This window comes from Corythoichthys intestinalis, chromosome 17 (assembly GCF_030265065.1).
Source record: "Corythoichthys intestinalis isolate RoL2023-P3 chromosome 17, ASM3026506v1, whole genome shotgun sequence".
Classification (NCBI taxonomy): domain Eukaryota; kingdom Metazoa; phylum Chordata; class Actinopteri; order Syngnathiformes; family Syngnathidae; genus Corythoichthys; species Corythoichthys intestinalis.
This window is the reverse complement of record NC_080411.1, coordinates 9,870,085-9,889,859: the sequence shown is the minus strand read 5'-3', so window position 1 is coordinate 9,889,859 and position 19,775 is coordinate 9,870,085. Positions and strand designations below refer to the sequence as shown.

At 39.1% G+C, this 19,775-nt stretch overlaps 1 protein-coding gene across 4 annotated transcripts in view; it reads left to right on the top strand.

The window, feature by feature from the left end:
• The window catches only part of ptpn13 (protein tyrosine phosphatase non-receptor type 13), a 124,518-nt gene that overhangs the window by 103,066 nt on the left and 1,677 nt on the right, over positions 1-19,775 (top strand). For all 4 annotated transcript variants that reach the window (XM_057818184.1, XM_057818186.1, XM_057818185.1 and 1 more), the window contains 17 exons: positions 63-161; positions 1,380-1,849; positions 4,628-4,760; positions 5,919-6,074; positions 7,999-8,170; positions 8,251-8,461; positions 8,561-8,643; positions 10,781-10,842; positions 10,912-11,067; positions 11,146-11,311; positions 11,520-11,707; positions 11,774-11,829; positions 11,920-12,017; positions 12,499-12,647; positions 12,718-12,808; positions 14,210-14,547; positions 14,614-14,829. In XM_057818184.1, the coding sequence (XP_057674167.1) occupies positions 63-161; positions 1,380-1,849; positions 4,628-4,760; positions 5,919-6,074; positions 7,999-8,170; positions 8,251-8,461; positions 8,561-8,643; positions 10,781-10,842; positions 10,912-11,067; positions 11,146-11,311; positions 11,520-11,707; positions 11,774-11,829; positions 11,920-12,017; positions 12,499-12,647; positions 12,718-12,808; positions 14,210-14,547; positions 14,614-14,829 (2,844 nt within the window). The remainder of the gene's footprint in view (positions 1-62; positions 162-1,379; positions 1,850-4,627; positions 4,761-5,918; positions 6,075-7,998; positions 8,171-8,250; positions 8,462-8,560; positions 8,644-10,780; positions 10,843-10,911; positions 11,068-11,145; positions 11,312-11,519; positions 11,708-11,773; positions 11,830-11,919; positions 12,018-12,498; positions 12,648-12,717; positions 12,809-14,209; positions 14,548-14,613; positions 14,830-19,775) is intronic.

Below are 19,775 nucleotides of genomic sequence, written 5' to 3'. Positions count from 1 at the left end.
TCTGTGGGTTTTAAACAACAACAAAATCAATCTGTGTCAATTTTGTGTGTATTTGTGTTTAGGAGGTAATATCAGCTTTGCGAGGGACAGGACAGGAAGTAACGTTACGTCTCTGTAGACCGGAAAGGGGTGTTCTTCCAGAGATGGACTCCTCAATTTTGGTGAGACTCAACAACCATTGTTGTTTAACACTATTCTATTTGAATGGAATTTTTAGTCTATGACTTGATAAACTAGAAATGGCAATTTCTGGAGAAATTACTCTGGGTCTTTGTTGTGTGGAGATACAGATCTTAGCCCCGCCCAGGGCTATCAATAGAATGGACAAACATGCCAGTCAATGGCATTAAACAAAGTAGATGCCATTAGAAATTATTGTGAAATTTGGACGTCCACGGCCGTCAATGGCAGCACCCTCCATAAGCGTCAATGGAATGGGGGACGTTTGGGGGACATGTCCTATTGATATTTGGTCATTTCCTGTTGATTTGGGGACATTGTTTTTTTTTTTGCCATTGAAAATGAGTGACAAAAAATTTAGACGTCCGTGACCGTCAATGGCATCGACTTACATAGGCGCCAATGGACTCCAAGTACATTGGCATCAATAAAATGGACAAACATGCCAATCAATTGCATGAAACAGAGTAAATGCCATTAGAAATGAATGGGAAATTTGGAGGTCCATGGCCGTCAATGGCAGCACCCTTCATAAGCGTTAATGGAATCGTGGAAGTTTGGGGGACACGTCCTATTGATATCTGGTCATTTACTATTGATTTGGGGACATTGTTTTTTTTTCCCATTGAAAATGAAAGGGACAAATTGTGGACGTCCATGGCCGTCAATGGCATCGAGTTACATAGGCGTCAATGAAATCCTAGTACATTAGCATCAATACATTCGACATACATGGCCGTCAATGGGCATCAATGCAATGTAAATTCCATTGGAAGTGAATAGGAAATTTGCAATTAAAAATGAATGGGAAAGTTTTTGGTAAATTTTCGGGGAACAATTTTTATGCCCCTCCCCGTTCCGGAATTTTTGATGTCCAAATTATGTGATTTGGTCAAAAATTGTACGACGAGATACATTTTGAAAAACTGTTTTTTTTTTTTCTTCCAAAAATCGGTGAAAATTTTGCGTTTAAAGGCAAATGGAAAATTTTTCGGGATCGTTCGAAAAAAATTCCCTGCGTCGCATGAAAATTCCAGTCATTTCGATATTTGAACGGTGCCAATCGGTCAAACTGTTCGGTCTGTGCGGCGCGCCGAAGAAATCCAATTCGAAAAAAAAAAAAAACAGAATAACACTACCTTGTTTTTTTTTTCAAAGACCCAGATAATTATTTTCACACCATTTGTTTTGCTTCTCAGACACCCAACCCATCTCCCCGCAAAGAGCTGCTCACACCACCAAAGCCTGATCTGCCAAGGACCAAATCTTGTCCTCCGCAGGATGACAAAAGAAGTCTAAGCAGCGTGGCAGAAGCCCTGGAGAGACTTCGGCTCAAATCCAACGACAGTGCCGAGGACTCGCTGGAGGCGCCGAGTCTTAAATACGCCAACAGCGCAGAAAACCTCCTGGACAGACTCCAGGTTAAAAGCCCCGGCCAGCGCAACAGCTACAGCGACAGCACGGACGGTGATGAAGAAGTGGAGGAGGCGTTTAGCCCAAGCGCCTTGGAGCACAGCGGGCAGACATGGGAGCGCACAGTCTACCAGACCCCCAGTGCTGGCAGCCTGGGAGTTGGATCCCACGACAGCAGTGGGCAGCTGGAGGAAAGCATCAACTCTGGCTTCTACTCACCACAAATGGTCATTACCAGACTACAACAAAGCAAGAGGTAACTTTATCAGTTTTACATTCATGTTTTCTGTAATTTCGAATTCACTGTTTCATTGTTTATTGCTAAACTCTTGTCGTAAACTTAGGACTAGAATCGCATAGATACCATTTTTTTGCTCTCGATTCCGATTCAGACACCTGGTAGCGCGGTAACTGCCAATACTGATATTGTACAGATGTTTTTGGGGGAAAAAAATATACTAGGAATGTAATGGTACTCTGAAATCTCATTTCGGTTTTTGGAGTAGACATATGCCGATTACCGGTTTCAAGGTATACTGTGGTATGTAAACGTCAAGGCTTCAAAATAAACAAAAGTCTGGATGTTCATCAATCGACAGTCAGAGAAGTTGTCTACAAATGGAGAGAGTTTGGCACTGTTGCTTCTCTCCCAAGGAGTGGCCATCCACCAAAGATGACGCCAAGAGTTCAGTGCAGAATGATCAGAGAGGTAAAAAAGAACCCTAGAGTGTCTGCTAAAGACTTACAGAAATCACTGGCACAATCCAATATCTATGTGCACACATCAACTATATGTAAAAACTATGGCCAAGAATGATGTTCATGGGGGGACTCCACGGAGGAAGCTACTGCTGTCTAAATAAAACATCGTTGCTCGTTTAATGTTCGCATAAAGGCACTTGGACACTCCATAGAAGTTTTGGCAAAATATTTTATGGACTGATGAAACCAAAGTTGAATCGTTCGGGAGTAACACACAACGTCATGTGTGGAGGAAAAATGGAACCTCTCACTAACATCAACACCTCATCCCCACTGTGAAGCATGGTGGAGGGAGCTTCATGATTTGGGGCTGTTTTCCTGCCTCAGGGCCTGGACAACTTGCAATTATTCATGGAAGAATGAACTCAAAAGTTTATCAGGATGTTTTGCAGGAAAACCTGAGGCCGTCTGTCAGAAAGTTGAAGCTAAAAAGGGGATGTATGCTGCAAAAAGACAATGATCCAAAACACAGAAGTAAATCAACTTCAGAATGGTTTCAGAAGAGCAAAATACGCGTTCTGCCGTGGCCAAGTCCAGACTTGAACACCATTGAGATGCTCTGGCATGACCTAAAGACAGAGATTCATGCCAGACATCCTAGGAATCTGACTAACCTCAGCAGTTTTATAGAGAAGAACGGGCCAAGATTAGTCCTGATCGATGTGCCAGACTGATCTGCAGCTACAAGAAGCGTCTGGTTGAAGTTGCCAAATTGCTGCCAAAGGGGGAGGGGGGCACAAAATATTAAATGTGATGGTTCACTTCCTTATTTTTCCCCTCTTCTGTCATTGTTTGCAGAATATCCTCATTAAAATATGAAAACCTATAAATGTTTGGGTGGTTTTAGTTAAGCAGACAGTTTTTTCATCTGTGTGATTTTGACAGAGCCCAGATCACATTTAGTGGTGATTTTACACAGAAATGTGAGAAATTATAAAAAGTTGAAATACTTTTTCATACCACTGTAGGCTCACCTAAAGGAGTGCATTTATTCATTTATTTTATTATTTTTTTCTTTAGAATAGGGTGCTGGGTTATGTCTGGATGACCTGAAAAAGAAATTTGTAATAACTAGGGCTGTCAAACGATTAAAATTTTTAATCGAGTTAATCACGGCTTAAAAATTAATTAATCGTAATTAATCGCAATTCAAACCATCCATAAAATATGCCATATTTTTCTGTAAATTATTGTTGGAATGGAAAGATAAAACAAGACGGATATATTCAACATACTGTACACAAGTACTGCATTTGTTTATTATAACAATAAATCAACAAAATGGCATTAACATTCTGTTAAAGCGATCTATGGATAGAAAGAATTGTAGTTCTTAAAAGATAAATGTTAGTACAAGTTATAGAAATTTTATATTAAAGCCCCTCTTAATGTTTTCGTTTTAATAAAATTTGTAAAATTTTCAATCAAAAAATAAACTAGTAGCCCGCCATTGTTGATGTCAATAATTACACAATGCTCATGAGAGCTGAAGCCCATAAAATCAGTCGCACCGAAGCGCCAGCAGAGAGCGACAAAACTCCCAAAAAAAAACACAAGTAACAAGTGGACATTGCACTGTGCGGTCATTTTAATCTGTTTGAACGGGGCATATGAGTTAATTGCGTCAAATATTTTAACGTGATTAATGAAAAAAATAATTACCGCCTAGTAATAACGCAAAACCGTGGCAGCACAAACAAAGCTTTTTGCAGTACAAATGAACGGCACCGTTGCAGTTTTACACCGCTGTAGATAGGGGGGGCTGCATGACATCACTTTAAATTGAAAATAGAACATCTTCAAAGTCATTGCAGTAGAAAAGAACATTTTTCCAGCACAAACGAACAGCACCATTGCGGTTCCAGTTTGCCGAAGGTGGGGGGCTGCGTGATGTCATCACTGCAAATTCAAAGCAGAATATCTATAAAACTGTTGCAGCACAAATTTTTTACAGCACAAACCATTGACAACATTTTTAGCCGGTTTAGATCGAAATGGGGGGCTGGTTGACCTCAGATTGACCTATTAAAGAATTGTAAATATTAAAAAACAAAAAAAAACAAAAAAGTAACGATAGTACAAATGAAACTATTTACAGCACAAATGTAGCAAAAATAATTGACAAAAAATTGATAAAAATTTGTGTCTGATGGGGGACCAACTTGACAGTGGTTGAATTTTTAGGTTGTTTTTTTTTTTTCCAGTTTTTGGGATTGCAAAAATATTACTGCAGCATGTAAGACTTGTGTGTGTGCAACATGTGTTTGTACAGGAATCAAGAATCTATACTGCGCCAGGCATCGTCCCAGACAGCACCGAGTCCAGATCCCCTTCCTCCTCCTCTTCCTATGCCTTTAAATCTCTCTATGCCATCAAACGGACCAGAGATGGAGGAACTTGTCCCGGTAAGGCTAAAAAGAAATGTACGTTAGCAAGGCCTGTTGCGATAACACATTTTAGTAGCCAATATATACATAATCATACATAATTGCATTTTTTTTTTTTTTTAAGCAATTCAACCACTAATGTAGTGACATTTCATTCTAATAAATAAAAATCTCAAACTAATAAATTGTTCTTGAATAAAACACAACCTATATAAAAAATAATAGTTAGCTAAAAAATATAATACAATGCATAGCGTCATTTGGAAGCTAGCTAAGTGCAGACAGAATATGTACTAGAGCCCATCAAAAGTGTTGATTTGATCCAAAATGACTTTCATCTTGTTGGCTCAGTGCGCATGTTATCAAATGTGAAGCCAAATTATTCATAATTTCATAATTTTTCATAATCATTTTAAAGTTATTCTTAGGTGTAGAATGTGAAGTATGTGAGAGTAACTCCAGAAATCCTTTAATTTATCTACATGTTGAACATGATGTGCTTTTATTTGGAAATGTTCACCGGAAGTACGTCCGCTAAGCTGCTAACCGTAAGCTTTACACTCGGAGAAAAAAAAAGTGCAGTATTCTGCTATTTTCGTCATGCATGTGGTGTCAGTAATACACTATTTCTTTTCTTTCACATCGTTTGCAAATGCTGCAAACCAGCGAGTTTTCATATTTGAAGTGCCACCTTACTGTCACCAATTTTTTATAGCAGGCTAAAGTGGTTAGTACATTTTTTCCCCATTAGCCTCAATGTAGCAATGCTAACATTTTACAATGTTTAATATACAGTAGATGTGTTCCTTATTTTGTATGTCTAAACTTTAATTCTACGACGTGTTGATGACCAATAAACATCTGTGAAAGGAACTGGAGTCTCATGAAATCAACACACACGTGTACAGTGTGCAAGCAGCACACGCAAATGTATGTGCGCGCGCTCCTGCCGATAAAACGCAGCGAGGAAAATTACCGCCCTCAATTTTATTTACCGTGTGATTAATTAACTTATTGCGTATCGCGACAGGCTTAACGTCAGCGCTTTATTTCATGATTACCAATTGCAAGCAACTGCATATAAGAGCGATACTTATGGCACTTTTTTTATTTATTTTTTTTTTCTTTCCAGTCTGTTGTAAAGTTTTTCTATTGACAACTTGTTTGTGTTGACAGGAAGTGGAGCTGAAGGTCTCGCTCATGAAGTCCGAAAAGGGCAGCCTGGGCTTCACGCTGACCAAAGGCAGCGATCATGGTTGTTACATCCATGACATTGTTCAAGATCCAGCCAAAAGCGACGGACGGCTCAGGCCGGGTGACAGAATGATTAAGGTACAAAACTATGACATACAAGAAGGTTTTTTTGATTGGGAAGAAACATGATAAATATTCTGGCCTTAGGATTCCACGGGTAATTTGTCAACTACTGAAGCTACCAATTCTTTAAAAAAGATCAATTAAATCATTAGTCATTAATTGTTATTATTAATAAATTAAAGAAAATTAAATGTTGTGTGTTTAACAAAACCTTGCTGACATAAACCTGCTAGCTTAATGTAAGTATGTTACATAATGTGAAATTTCATAGACTATCAAAACAAGCGGGTTGTATGTATACGTTCTTTCATAGCCGATCCGTAGGGGGCCTATTTTCAAAAACTTAAAATTCAAATATTTTCAAAACCAAAGCCGCTAGCGACCTAAAACCAAAACAGGCACCTCCCTTAGGCATATATGAGTCTCCATGAGCAGCGACATAAAAAAAAATTTAAAGTCGTTCCTTAATAAAATCCCGACTATTTTTTTTTTTTTTTATACAAGTATAGCAAAACTTAAAATGGCTATAACATTGTCAAATTTTATGCTAGATGCACAAAAATCACCGAATGCAGAGATAGTGACTTATATTATCAGGATCAATAGCAATATTTAACTTATCAAGTTTTTTGCCCAAAATAGCAACTTAATTTTTTTTTTTTTAATTGTGTTTTCAACAGCTAATAAATCACTCAGTTTTCACAACAGAAACTTAATACTTGAGAAAAGCATGCAGAATCATCCTAATTTTACTCAACAAGAGCAAAATTTGCATTTTTCTATATACAACCACAACTTAATTAGGTTGAATTCAGCTATTGTGTAGAGATTCAAAATCCAACATGGCAGCCGTCACAAAACAAAGAGCTTTTTAAGTTGGAAATTCTTGTAAATAAATGCATAAATCAAGGAAATTCTTTTGATATGAACGCAAAACAGTCTAGATTATTGGTTATCGTTCATTTTGCATAAATATTTCAAGCAAAAGTTACGGTGTTATGTAATCCAACATGGCGGCCGTAATGAAACAAAGAGCTTTTTAAGTTGGAAACTCTTGTAAGTAAATGCTTAAATTGCAGAATTTCTATAGACATGAACGTAAAACACTGTGGATACTTAGTTAAATGCAAAAAACGGGCAGTTACCGTTCATTTTACGTAAATATTTCAAGCCAAACTTAGGGTATTGTGTAATCCAATATTGCGGCTGTCACATAACAAAGAGCTTTTTAAGTTGAAAATTCTTGTAAATAAATGCTTAAATCGCGGAATTACTATAGATATGAACGTAAACAGTCTAGATACCTGGTTAAAAGCAAAAAACGGGCAGTTATCGTTCATTTTACGTAAATATTTCAAGCCAAAGTTACGGTATTTGGTTATCCAACATGGTGACCGTCACGAAACAAAGAGCTTTTTAAGTTGAAAAATCTTGTAAATAAATGCTTAAATCACGGAATTTCTATAGGTATGAACGTAAAACACTTTTGGGGAAAAAAACGGGCAGATATCATTCATTTTACGTAAATATCTCAAGCTAATGTTAGGCTAATCTTTTCCATTCGTTTCATTGTATTCACAACGTTTCAAAGAGCATGTATGGTGCGAAAATATAATAATTACCTTGAATCCTCGACCAAATCACTCTTGAGACACTCATGCCTGCTTTTATGCAGCAAAAACTTCGTCCTAGTTCCACTTAAATCCGGCGTTAGAACGCATCATCTGTTTGACTTTATCACAGTGAAAGCCAACTCAACGTTCTGCCTGGATCGGCCCCCGACGGAAGGGCGTGGCCCAATGTCTGTGGGGGCTGTCTTGTCAACTGATGGTTGAATCTATGGTTCTTTATGTGCTGCAGAAACAACTATTAAGAGTGCATGTTTGTTGTGACGAGCTTCTGAATTATACATATGTACATGTGTGGCTTTTATTTACAGGTGAACCAAACGGATGTGAGCAACATGGGCCACACCGAGGTGGTCGACTTAGTGCGTGCAGAGCCTCGGCTGGTAGAATTGGTAGTAGGCAGGGTATTGGATGGACCAAAACAGTACATTGATGCTCACCTGCTGCCAGACATCTGCTTCAAAGACAGCAACAGACCACTTGGTATTTGATCTACGATGCAAATCCATCATATCGAGTAAATTGTAGTTAGTGCAGAGATGATTCTAGCTCTTTCTCTGCAGGTTTGGTGCTGGACGGCGGTCAGGACAGCGTGTATGGTGTCGTGTTTGTGAAAGACGTCCTCGCTGGATCGGCGGCTTTTGAAGAAGGCAGCCTGAGACCACTGGACCTCATCCATTACATTAACGGCGCGCCTACTCAGGACCTCACCCTCAGCGAAAGTGCTAGACTGCTAGAACTTTCTCGCGGCAACCTGACCCTCAAAGCCACAAGGTAGTGTGATGAATCTATTAGTACATTTGGGAGCCAATGAGTTCAAGAATAATTTCATCTTAATCACAATTCTAACTCTTAATTTTGTCTCTGTTTAAGGGATGGTAAGCCTGTTTTTCCAGGGGAAAATGTGTCTTCTCTCAACACCAACATTGGCTCCAACGTATCAGCTAGCATTAATGGTACGCGTTCAATTTTGCCTGTTATTATGCAATCAAATTGTAATTACCGTAATTTTCGGACTACAAGCCGCTACTTTTTTCGCTCATTTTTAATCCTGCGTTTTATAATCCAGTGTGTCTTATTTGTTGATTCATTTGGGTTAATAGGTAATGCTTTATTTGACAGTGGCGTCACAAGACTGTCATAAGACCATCATAACTATGACATAGCACTATCATGGGCATTACTGAATGCTTATTACATATTTCATTAAGTGTCATCCAGCAAATTATTGCACTAACTCCATTTATGTCCATCTTGAATATTTTACATCCATTCAAAAGTGAGACAATTTGCTGGATGACATTAAATAGCATCTGTTATAAGCATTCATTAATGCACATGACAGTGTCATGTCTTAATTATGATTGTTTTATGACAGTCTTATGGCGCCACTGTCACATAAAGTGTTTCCAAATACCATAATTAGCAATTAATGAAACAACCGGGACAGTAACTGAAGAAATGATAAGCACAGAACATGAATTTTGATTGTTATTTACGTCTGTAGCGCTGCAATGGATGCTAGGAGGCATGTTGGATGACAGCAGTTTGACAACAGGTGGCAGCACAGGTTGACTGTCTCCCTCAAGGGATGAAGCTTCTTGAAGCAATGAAGCTTTGCAGCCAATTAGTTCAAAGCTTCATGGTGGTTCATTTGGTCTTATGACGCTGCTGTCAAATAAAGTGTTACCGGTTAATATCTTTTTGTGTTGATATCTCATAATAAAGTGAGGATATATAGTCCAGTGCGGCTTATTTATTAACAAATGTTGTTTTCGTGTCAAATTTGGTGGGTTGCGGCCTATATTTCGGTGTGGTTTATAGTCCAAAAATTACAGTAGGAAGCAAGTCAAGTAGAACTGATCCATCTGACACCACACTAGTTGTGAAATGAAGTTTAACTATTACACCATAAAAGTTAACTGTTAGGCTTAGCAGTGAAAGAATACTATCTTTTCTCGACTTGTGATATGGTGACCCTGGAATGAGTCTGTCTCCTCGCCTGGGTCTGTTGCTGTTTTACTTTGCCGTTTGATCGCTGTCAACCCGAATAAATTGTCAACTTGTGTTTCGAAGCCTTTTCCAGCTTTCAAAATGGAGTCAGTACAAGGGGTTAAGACTAAGGCGAACGCGCAGAGTTTGGCCTTTTGGCTGGGCTGTTGGAGCTGCGCCAGCAACAGGGTCATTATTTTTATAGGGTGCCATTTTGACGCAACAGAGTGGACACTTACAGAGGGGACATTTTGTGCTAAAGTTAGCCCTCAGCCTATGCTAGTGTAATAGCGAACGTGACTTTGGATATTTGATGAGAAATCTATGATTTTACAAGTAAACATGAAATGATTCAATTAATTTCTTTGATATATAGCTTTAACAGAGTGGACATATTATGATCAGACACGAACACAACAGAGTGGACGGTAACACTGGGGACGAACAGAAATAAAAAAATTTTTAATCAAATTATATATTTTAATTTAAAAACAACACATGATTAAAGGATAATAAAATGAAAACAAGTATTCTGGATTTTACTCTACTTTTATTAGTTATTTTATAGACTGAATATGAACGAAAAACAATGGGGACATAGCAAAATTCTATAACAACCTTTTACCAAAAGTAGATTAAATAAAAAAAAAATAAAAATAAAAAATAAAATCTAGGAGCCCATACCCTTGAATTTCTAAGAGACAGCAATTGTGAATCAGTGTTTGTCCAACTTTAGTGAAAATACAACTGAACCCTTTAATACCTGCAATATGAAGCAATTGTCAGAGAATCACAAAATTTGAAAAATAAGGTCTTAATGAAAATAATATGAGTAATAAGCGCTGTAATATCTATAACCCTTGCTAAATCCATTTTTTTTTCTCACGGAACCTGCAGATGCATGAGTTGACTTCCATCCATTATTATTTTTTTTTATTTTTATTTTTTTTGTGTGGTGGGGGGGGATTCTGTATCAAGTGTATCAAATGTGATACATTTGGCAAGAAGGGGTAAATGTATACTGGGGACACAAATGGCACCATATTAAAAAAAAATGATAATAATGACCACACCATTAACAACCATTGTTCATCATTTAAGGGTTCCTCACAGCAGAAGATCCAATGGAGACAGAGTTCTTCACAGCGCTGTCTTCTTTAGAGGTAAAATAATCCCAATGTGTTTTGTTTGTGATGTACAATACAGCTTTGTTAACCAATTGGAACATACAGGAGGAGGTGATCAAATTAGAGCTGGAGAAGCCTCAATCGGGAGGTCTCGGTTTCTCCGTTATCGGGGGTGAGCGAGGGATCTTCGTCAAATCCATCACAGCGGGCGGAGTGGCCGAGGCCTCGGGCCAGTTGCAAGTGGGCGACAGACTGCTGAAAGTGAGCTTTTTTTTAAACATTCACATTGTACAACTTTGAAAAAGCATGTTCTTAGACTTCTTTTGCGTGTGTGTACAGGTGAATGAGGAGCCAATGACGGGCGTCTCGCACACCAAAGCTGTAACCACCATTCGAAAAGCCAGAGGTTTGGTATCCCTGATGGTTTCCAGACCACCTGATCAAAACCCCAACACCTACTTGGCCTATCTGCCCATCAGTGCTGATAAATGCAATGGAAACGCAGGTACTGTATAAGCATACCTCATAAATAATCCTTTAAATAAGTAGCGGCTTAGTCCGAAAATTACGGTATATGGTTTTTTGGTGTGATTTTTTTTTTTTTTTCATGACCAATAATAATCATTTGCTTTTTAAAATGTTAAGATTATTTTTAATTTTTTTTTTACACTTTGTTAGACGCAATTGTTTGTAATAATCATTGTGGTTCTCAGATCTTAGTGAGGATAGCGGCGTGAAGACTAAGCTGTGTAGTCCTCATAACATCGTGAAATCTGGCGGCCCACCATTACCGCCACCCGACTATGACGAAGGTTCCCACCATCCCAAAAGGGAGCACAGCGCGGAACTCTCCGAGGACACGGACTACGATGGCTCTTCGTTACCTGAAGACTCGCCTGAGGTCTGAAACAAAAGCCATCAAACTTTTACATTTCACATTTTAATTGATTTTTCTGTCATTCCTTAGAGTTCCCGGAAAGTTGAATGGATGGAGGAGAGTGTGGACGCCCCGAGCAATGAAAAGTAAGACTTAATTCTTAGAAAGTACTCAAGAATGTTCTAAAAGTGTGTTTTTTTCCTAAAATATCCTTTCCGATATTGTTGAATGGACAGTTATCTGCAAATGGGCGCCGGTCAGCCAGAAGATGATGACGTCATCACGTGGGGGAGCGATGAATTACCCAGTGAAAATAACTCCAAACTGAGAAAAGGTACATTTTGTTTAAGTTCAGTACGCGGAAATTACTATTTTCATTTGTATTCTAAGGCGTACTAGAAAAATGCAACTTCGGGAGAACTTGTGATGGTAGCTTTGCTGTGATGATTGGTATAACGGGTCTCTTCCTTTTGCTTTTGGGGCATTTCGGGGTCACTTCCTGTTGATATCGGTTCACTTCCTGTTGATTGTCGGGCTTTCAGGGATAACTTCCTGTTGATATTGGGTCACTTTGGTTGAAAATCAATAGGAGTGAATGGAAGATGTTTTTGCCATTGAAATGAATGGCAAATAGGGCTATTAAAAATGAAAAGGACATTTTTGGCCATTGGAAATCAGTGGGTATGTTTTTGGCAAATTTTGGCCGAAATACGTTTTTGGTGCAACTTTTCTGCCCCTTAGGGTCCTGAATTTTTTTTTTATTTGTAAATGATGTGATTTGGGCAAAAACTGTTTTATTTATTTTTATGACCCAGCTGGACCTATCATCACCGAGAACGAGCTGACCTCCTTGCCACTGGTGGAGGTCATCCCCGACGGCCAGTACACGGGTGTCAAGCTCAACGGCGTTGTTCGCATGATGAAGGGACTTTTGGACCAGAAAGTCCCTCAGCAGGAGTTTGAGGTAAGGCCCTCTTGTTATTTTCAGTCGTGCATTCATCCATCCTCTCATTTTCCTGACGATTTCCTGGTAGAATCTTCAAAATCTTCAACCCCTGGATGACTGTTTGGTGGGCCAGACGAAGGAGAACAAGAGGAAGAACCGCTACAAGAATATTGTCCCTTGTGAGTTCGCACGAATTCGTTGTGTAGGGATCACTGTGGTAGACATTATACAAACCCTAGCAAAAAGTATGGAATCACCAGTCTGGGACGAACACCCACTCAGACATTTTATCGTGTAGAACAAACTCGAGATGAAAAGCTTGAAAAAATAATGAATTACTTCAAAAGTGCAACTCTTTAGCATTAGAAACACTACAAGAAATGAATAAAATACATTGTGATGGTCAGTAAATGTTACTTTTATAGAGCAAGTCAAGTGCAGGAATCACTCCATTCTGAGGAAGCAAATATGGAATCATGAGAAACAAACAAAGAAATAACAATCAAAACACATCTCTAGTATTTAGTAGCACCACCTCTGGCTTTTATGACAACTTGACGTCTTTGAGGCATGGAGTTGAAGTATTCTTCATCAATTTGGTGCCAACTCTCTTTGATTGCAGTTGCCTTATCATCCTTGCAAGTCGGAGGCTTGCTATGGACCATTTTTTTCAATTTCCACCATAGGTTATCAATAAGGTTGAGATCTGGGCTATTTGCAGGCCATGACATTGACTGGATGAGTCTTTCTCCAAGGAATGCTTTAACAGTTTTAGCTCTGTGGCATGATGCATTGTCATTTTGGAAAATGACAAACATTTTCAATTAAGGGATAAGAAAGCTGCCTAAAATTTCAATGTAAACTTGTGCATTTATTGAAGATTTAACCACACCCATCGCCCCAGTGCCTTTGCCTGACATGCAGCCCCCTATCATCAGGGATTGAGGGAATTTTGATGTCTTCTTCAGGCAGTCATCTTTGTAAATCTCACTGGAACAGCACCAAACAAAAGTTCCAGCATCATCACCTTGTCTAATGCAGATTCTTGACTCTTGACAACTTGTCCAATGCAGATTCTTGACTCTTGGCTCGAATGTGCATCCGCGATCCTCACGTGTCCCAAAACACTTAGCGCGTGTGACTTGAGAGCAAAGCAGGAAGTAACTATGAGCGGTTACCATGGAAACTAACACGTAGTGGGAACCTTTCTAACATTTTCTATTCAAAATGCACTTCGTACATGACTACCATATTCTTCATTCTACATGCATTATGAGGAAATAACAAAATGGTGACGCTAAGATACTTAGAAAACTAAGTCTAATCAGATTATTGGTTTGGAAAAATTAACGCGTTAGATTGCAAGTAATGCGTTAGTAGCAACCCTGCATGTCTTTGGTTAATACTGAAAAAGCTAAGTTTCACCATTCCTTAGTTTCAGCATTTTAAGTGTAATTTGCCTAAGTTAGTGTAAAAACAGCTAATTTTTAGAGCAGATCTGGTCACAGTCAATGGCAACCAATGAGTTTACACTACCAGCGCTAATGAATTCCATTTTTCCTGTACATTTGTTCTGGCAGTCGACACGACACGAGTGGTGCTCGGCACAAACGGCGGCTACATCAACGCCAACCACATCAACATGCCCGTGAAGGATGAGAACTTTACATACATCGCCTGCCAGGGACCTTTGCCCACCACCATGGGCGATTTCTGGCAGATGGTATTGGAGCAAAAGGCCAACGTGGTCGCCATGATGACGCAGGAGATCGAGGGCGGCAAGGTCAAGTGCCAACGCTACTGGCCCGATTCGCCGGGCAGCACCGAGATGGTGGACGAGCGTCTGCAGATCAAGCTGGTGAAAGATCAATACCTGGATCACTTTGTTATACGACTCATGGAGGTCAAAGACGTGACGGTAAGGACCTCGTAAAACGGTGAGAGCGGTAAGAAATGAGCTCGCCTGATGATTGTTGGCGTTCAGACGGACGAAACTCAGCTGGTGACGCACCTGAACTACACGGGCTGGCCCGACCACGGGACGCCGTCGGAGCCTGAGCAGCTGCTCACCTTTATCTCATACATGAGGCACGCGCATCGCTCTGGTCCCATCATCACGCACTGCAGCGCCGGCATCGGCCGCTCTGGAACGCTCATTTGCATTGACGTCGTCCTCGGTCTCATCAGCAAAGACGCAGATGTAAGTATCATTATTCATCATCATTATTGTTGCACGGCTCTGAGCTACCTCCATGAAGTTGGTCCCCAATCGAATGCAAATTCATATAAAAATGATGTCAAAGGTTTCGTTTGCACTGCTATCTTTTTTGAGATATTAACAATTGTTTATTTAGGTTAATCGGATGTCAACCAGCCCCCATTTTGCTTAAAAATTCTGTCAATCGTTTGTGCTTTGTTTGTGCTGTAAAAATTTTTGTTTGTGCTGCAACGGTTTATGTAGATACAAGTAGTTCCCGGGTTACGACGTACCCGACTTATGCGATTTTGACTTTAGGATGCCGGAGTCTCGTCCGCCATTTTGTTTCAAGTCATTTATTTATTATTATTTTTTTCCATTTTTGTAGCATAAACAGTACCTTATTTCATGGGTCCCCAACCTTTTTTGCACCACGGACCGGTGAGATTTGGGTCTTTTTATCACGGACCGGTGTTTTGTCAAATTTTGCACCCTTATAAAATTTTGCTCCCAAAGCTTTTGTAGCGGTGAAAAAAAGCCCTTTTGTATATTCAGTTTAGAGCTGAAACAAATACTCGAGCAACTCGAGTAACTCGAGTTTAAAAACTGATCCGAGTAATTTTATTCACCTCGAGTAATCGTTTATTTTGACAGCTCTAAGCATCACGTTTTGCTCGGACTACTTTTAATGCTGGACAACGCGCTGATGTCACGTGCGTAGAGGAAGAAGCAAAAAAAATAACTTACTGCACCCGACAACTGCTTCAAACGTCGCCGACGTTGCTAAATACTAGCCCGCACATGCTACGTTAGTTGCAGGTAGCGTCTAATGAGTCTCATAGAGATCACATGTATGTTGAACTAGATGCACAATGACAGACTAGGCCGCGTCTGGGCTGCGTTAGCAAACAGCCGCCATCTTAAAGCAGTAGAGCGCTAAGCGCTTGTTTTACGAAATTTTTTACGAAATTTCCGGATCACACTTTTATGGAAGATGAAAGAAATTTCGTAGCAGGTTCGCAGTGAGTAAGCAACAGGCACACTTTTGCTTAATAGACAATGTTTATTGATTAGAAATTGCAAATAAATGAATGAATGAAGTTTAATTGATTACAATCCCACAAAAGCAAGCAAAGACAAAATCAAGAATCACTACAACGCTAGGTCTGAATTGTCAAAAACCCTTACGAAGCAGTTAAAAACACATCAACACACATAACAATGGCGCTAGATAATTAGTTGTCGAAGCTAAAATATCCCCGCACCAAAGCGCAATGAGTTCCTCTATGATATTGAAATCAAGCTCTTACCTGTCGACAATGAACGGAGGGCCACACAACGTTCCTGGTTTGAGCGATCAAGGAGCTCCAGCCGAGCGACTACGCGTGAAATCCTCTGACCGACCCTAAAGTGTGGCGCGGGATTAGGCTCTTTATAGGCATATGTCACATGAGAACAGAGGGGCCAACCCCTGATCTCAGCAGACACCCTGCCTGTCCAATCATGGTTAGGCTCTTTATTGTCGTGTCCAATCATGGTTAGGCTCTTTATTGTGGAAGGCAGTTGTTGTATTCTCAAAGGAAGGAACTCACTGTACTTTAGTACATAGTTGTACTTTTTATACATAGCTACACAGCTGTACTTTTATACATAATGATTACATAGCTACACAGCTGTTCTTTTACACATAGCCCAAAGGCACTTTGTTATATATACTTTGTTATATATATGTGTATTTAATAATGATGGAACCAGTGCGGGTCACAAAAAGGTCACAGGTGTTTTTCTCCATACAGCGCTAATAAAGAGCGCTAAGCGCTAATATATAAGATTAACGTTACTGTCACTACTAGCTCACCTTACGTTAGCCCTGCGGAGGGCTAGGTTTCAATTAATTAAGACCACTATCGATGCGTGGCTAACGTGTCTTACATACAGGCTTTAACATAACATAGCGTTGTGGAGTGATGAGGGTGTCAAATAAAAACTCAATAATGCTAACTATCAATTTTAGCTCAGTAGTCATTGCTGGATAAAACACCAAGTAGGACTAGCCCCTAATGTGCTCCAATACAGCCTGTATCATACATTTATTTTGAACAGTGAAAAACTCAAAATCCTATCAGGACTTACAGTTTAGACTAACTTAAAACTTAACTAGAACTTAAAAATGGCTTGACACAAATAGAAATTCAATTGAAAAACGAGGGAAAAAATCCTAACTTTTAAGTGATGTGTGTTATCAAGCGTAAAGGCATTTTTAGGTGTGTTTATATATATATAATATATTTATATGTATATACTTTTTTAAAAATAAGATCTAAAGGTTTTTTGAGTGAAAGCAGTGAATTAGTCATTTTTTAAAATTCTAGTTACATCTGAGATGCAATTGTTGGCTGTTTTCAACAATATACATTAAAAATAAAGACATTGATTGACTGAAAATGATAAAATGTCTTGTTTTCTCATGTATATCTATAATTGCTCTTCACCTGAAAATATATTTGTTTTATCCGATTACTCGATTAATCGATAGAATTTTCAGTCGATTACTCGATTACTAAAATATTCGATAGCTGCAGCCCTAATTCAGTTGGACTCTCAATGTTATCCAACGGTCCTAAAAAACTATTTACATCATAAACATACATATGTAACACAAAAATGGCATAAATCAATGCTTAACGAAACAGCATTAAGTGAGAGAGCTGCGTGCAGTTGTTGTGTGCAGCTAACATGGCAAACGTAAGTTAATATTCCTTTTTTTAAAGAAAGTTTGTAGTGTGTACTTTGAAATCGCTGCATTTGCGGTCACTTTTAACGTTAGGCGCATGCCAAATTTGTCAGAACACCGGCAATGTGCGACAGAAAAATACAGCACCTGTCGTGTTAAGTGCTGGAAAAATACAACTCACCCGCTGAATCAGTGTGAGGCCTGGGCTTGTTTCGTTGAGATGAGATGGTCCCGAGATGGGAGAGTGAGAGAAGCCCGCTTCATAAAGATACAATGTTGGAAATTGTAGCACGGTTTTCAGTGCTCTCCTAGCGATGTCAGGATATTCCGAAATGACTTTAATCCAGAACCTAAGTAGAATTGTTGTCTCAAATGTACTTTTAAGGTCACCGTGATTTGCGATCTCTACAAGCTGATATTCCTGTTGCACAGAAATGCTCAAATCACACAGTTTATTCACATATGGGTCAAGAATCCACTGCTTTGCAGTTTGTGGGTCTTTAGTGATTGGGAAGTAGCATAGATTTTGTTTTCTTCGAGGTTGTAGGCCCGTCAGGTTCCCTTTTCCCCGTAAAAAAATCTGTCCAAAGATGTCTGATTTCAGTCATTCTAGTGTGGGGGCTAATTATTTGCGGGAACAAATGTGATGGGCGACGACCTATGTTATACGTTATTATTGAGGCCAAGCGCACATAGATATACAAAACAAGATGTACTGCTAACAGTCCAATCGAGACATTTCTATAACGACCTCCTATCCTGTAGTTGTATATAGAGCTGGGAATCTTTGGGCACCTAACGATTCGATTACGATTACGATTCAGAGGCTCCGATTCGATTATAAAACGATTATTGATGCACCCCCTTTTTTTTTTTTGTACATTAGTTCCAAAATTGTTCAAAAATACTCTCAGGCTAAACCAAACTACTATTTCAGTACCAAGTTCGCATATAGCAGTAAACAAATATACAAAAATAACATTAAATAAAAAAAAAACTCCAGTCCCCATTCTGTATCAGCAGCTTTAAACTACATTCAATTTAATGTTGTGAATCAACCGTTAAAGTTGTTAAAATTTTGTCTACTTTCGACATGTGAAAGTTTTAAAACTATTTTAAAGAGAGATTCAAGTCAATATTTTACCGATTTAAGAGTATTTTAGATAAAAAGTTAATTAGGTTTGCTTGGAAAGTTCGCTACAACAGCCTTGCAGGGAAGTGTACTTCTTTAAGATGGCGGCCGTTTACTAACGCCCGCATCTAGCTTTTTGTAGGTATGCTGCTTACGCTACCGAATCTATAGTGCATCTAGTCCTATATAAATGATATCTACCGTAACATTATGTGGCTGTACTTTGTAGCAGCTTTTCGGCAGCAGTCAGGTATGTTGTTGTGTTTTTTTTTATATCCTGGCATGAGTTGAGCTAGAGCCGTGAGTTGAGCATTGGCATTACCTGAGGGGCCGGGTAATGAGAAGCATGATGTTTAGCTACTCTCGCTCCATTCCGTCCCGAAGACCGTGCGGCGCGCTGAGTGTGTTGTACTTCCGCTTAACTTGGCATATTTCAATAATCAGAATTTGGATGTTTGTGAATCGTTCTCGAATCTTCCACGGCCGAATCGCGAATAATCTAAGAATCGGAAATTTTGCACACCTCTAGTTGTATATCTAGAGTAGACAGGGAGACAGACCGGTACCGGTATCATTTTTTATCTTTTTTTTTTTTTTTTTTTTTTTTTTTTTAAATTTATTTATTTATTTATTTTTAACTTTACATTATTAGTATGACATGTTCTGTCTTCAATAAACATCAAGTTGCTCATCTTTACAGACAGCAAACAAGGTAATTGTGATTTTTGAAGCTTTTTATTTCCTTCACTTTTGACAATTTGCAAAGCTGTTACACACATACAACCCCTAGCAAAAAGTATTCTACATAGGGCCGCAGCGGGCGCAGAATTTCATTCCAACAAAACAAGACAACACCAATCTGGTGTCTTACAAGTGTAATCAGTTAACTGCAATCAGGTGCTGCTTGTTTTAGCAGAAACTTCATTGGTTAAACTGTCTGTATTCGATTGGTTGAAACAAAAACCAGGCCCCACGGCGGCCCTTAAGGACCGGTTTGGAGACCCCTGCCATAATTAATCTTGCCATACAAATAATACATTTCAATGAAAATACAATAAACATTTCAAGACAAATCCTGGATAC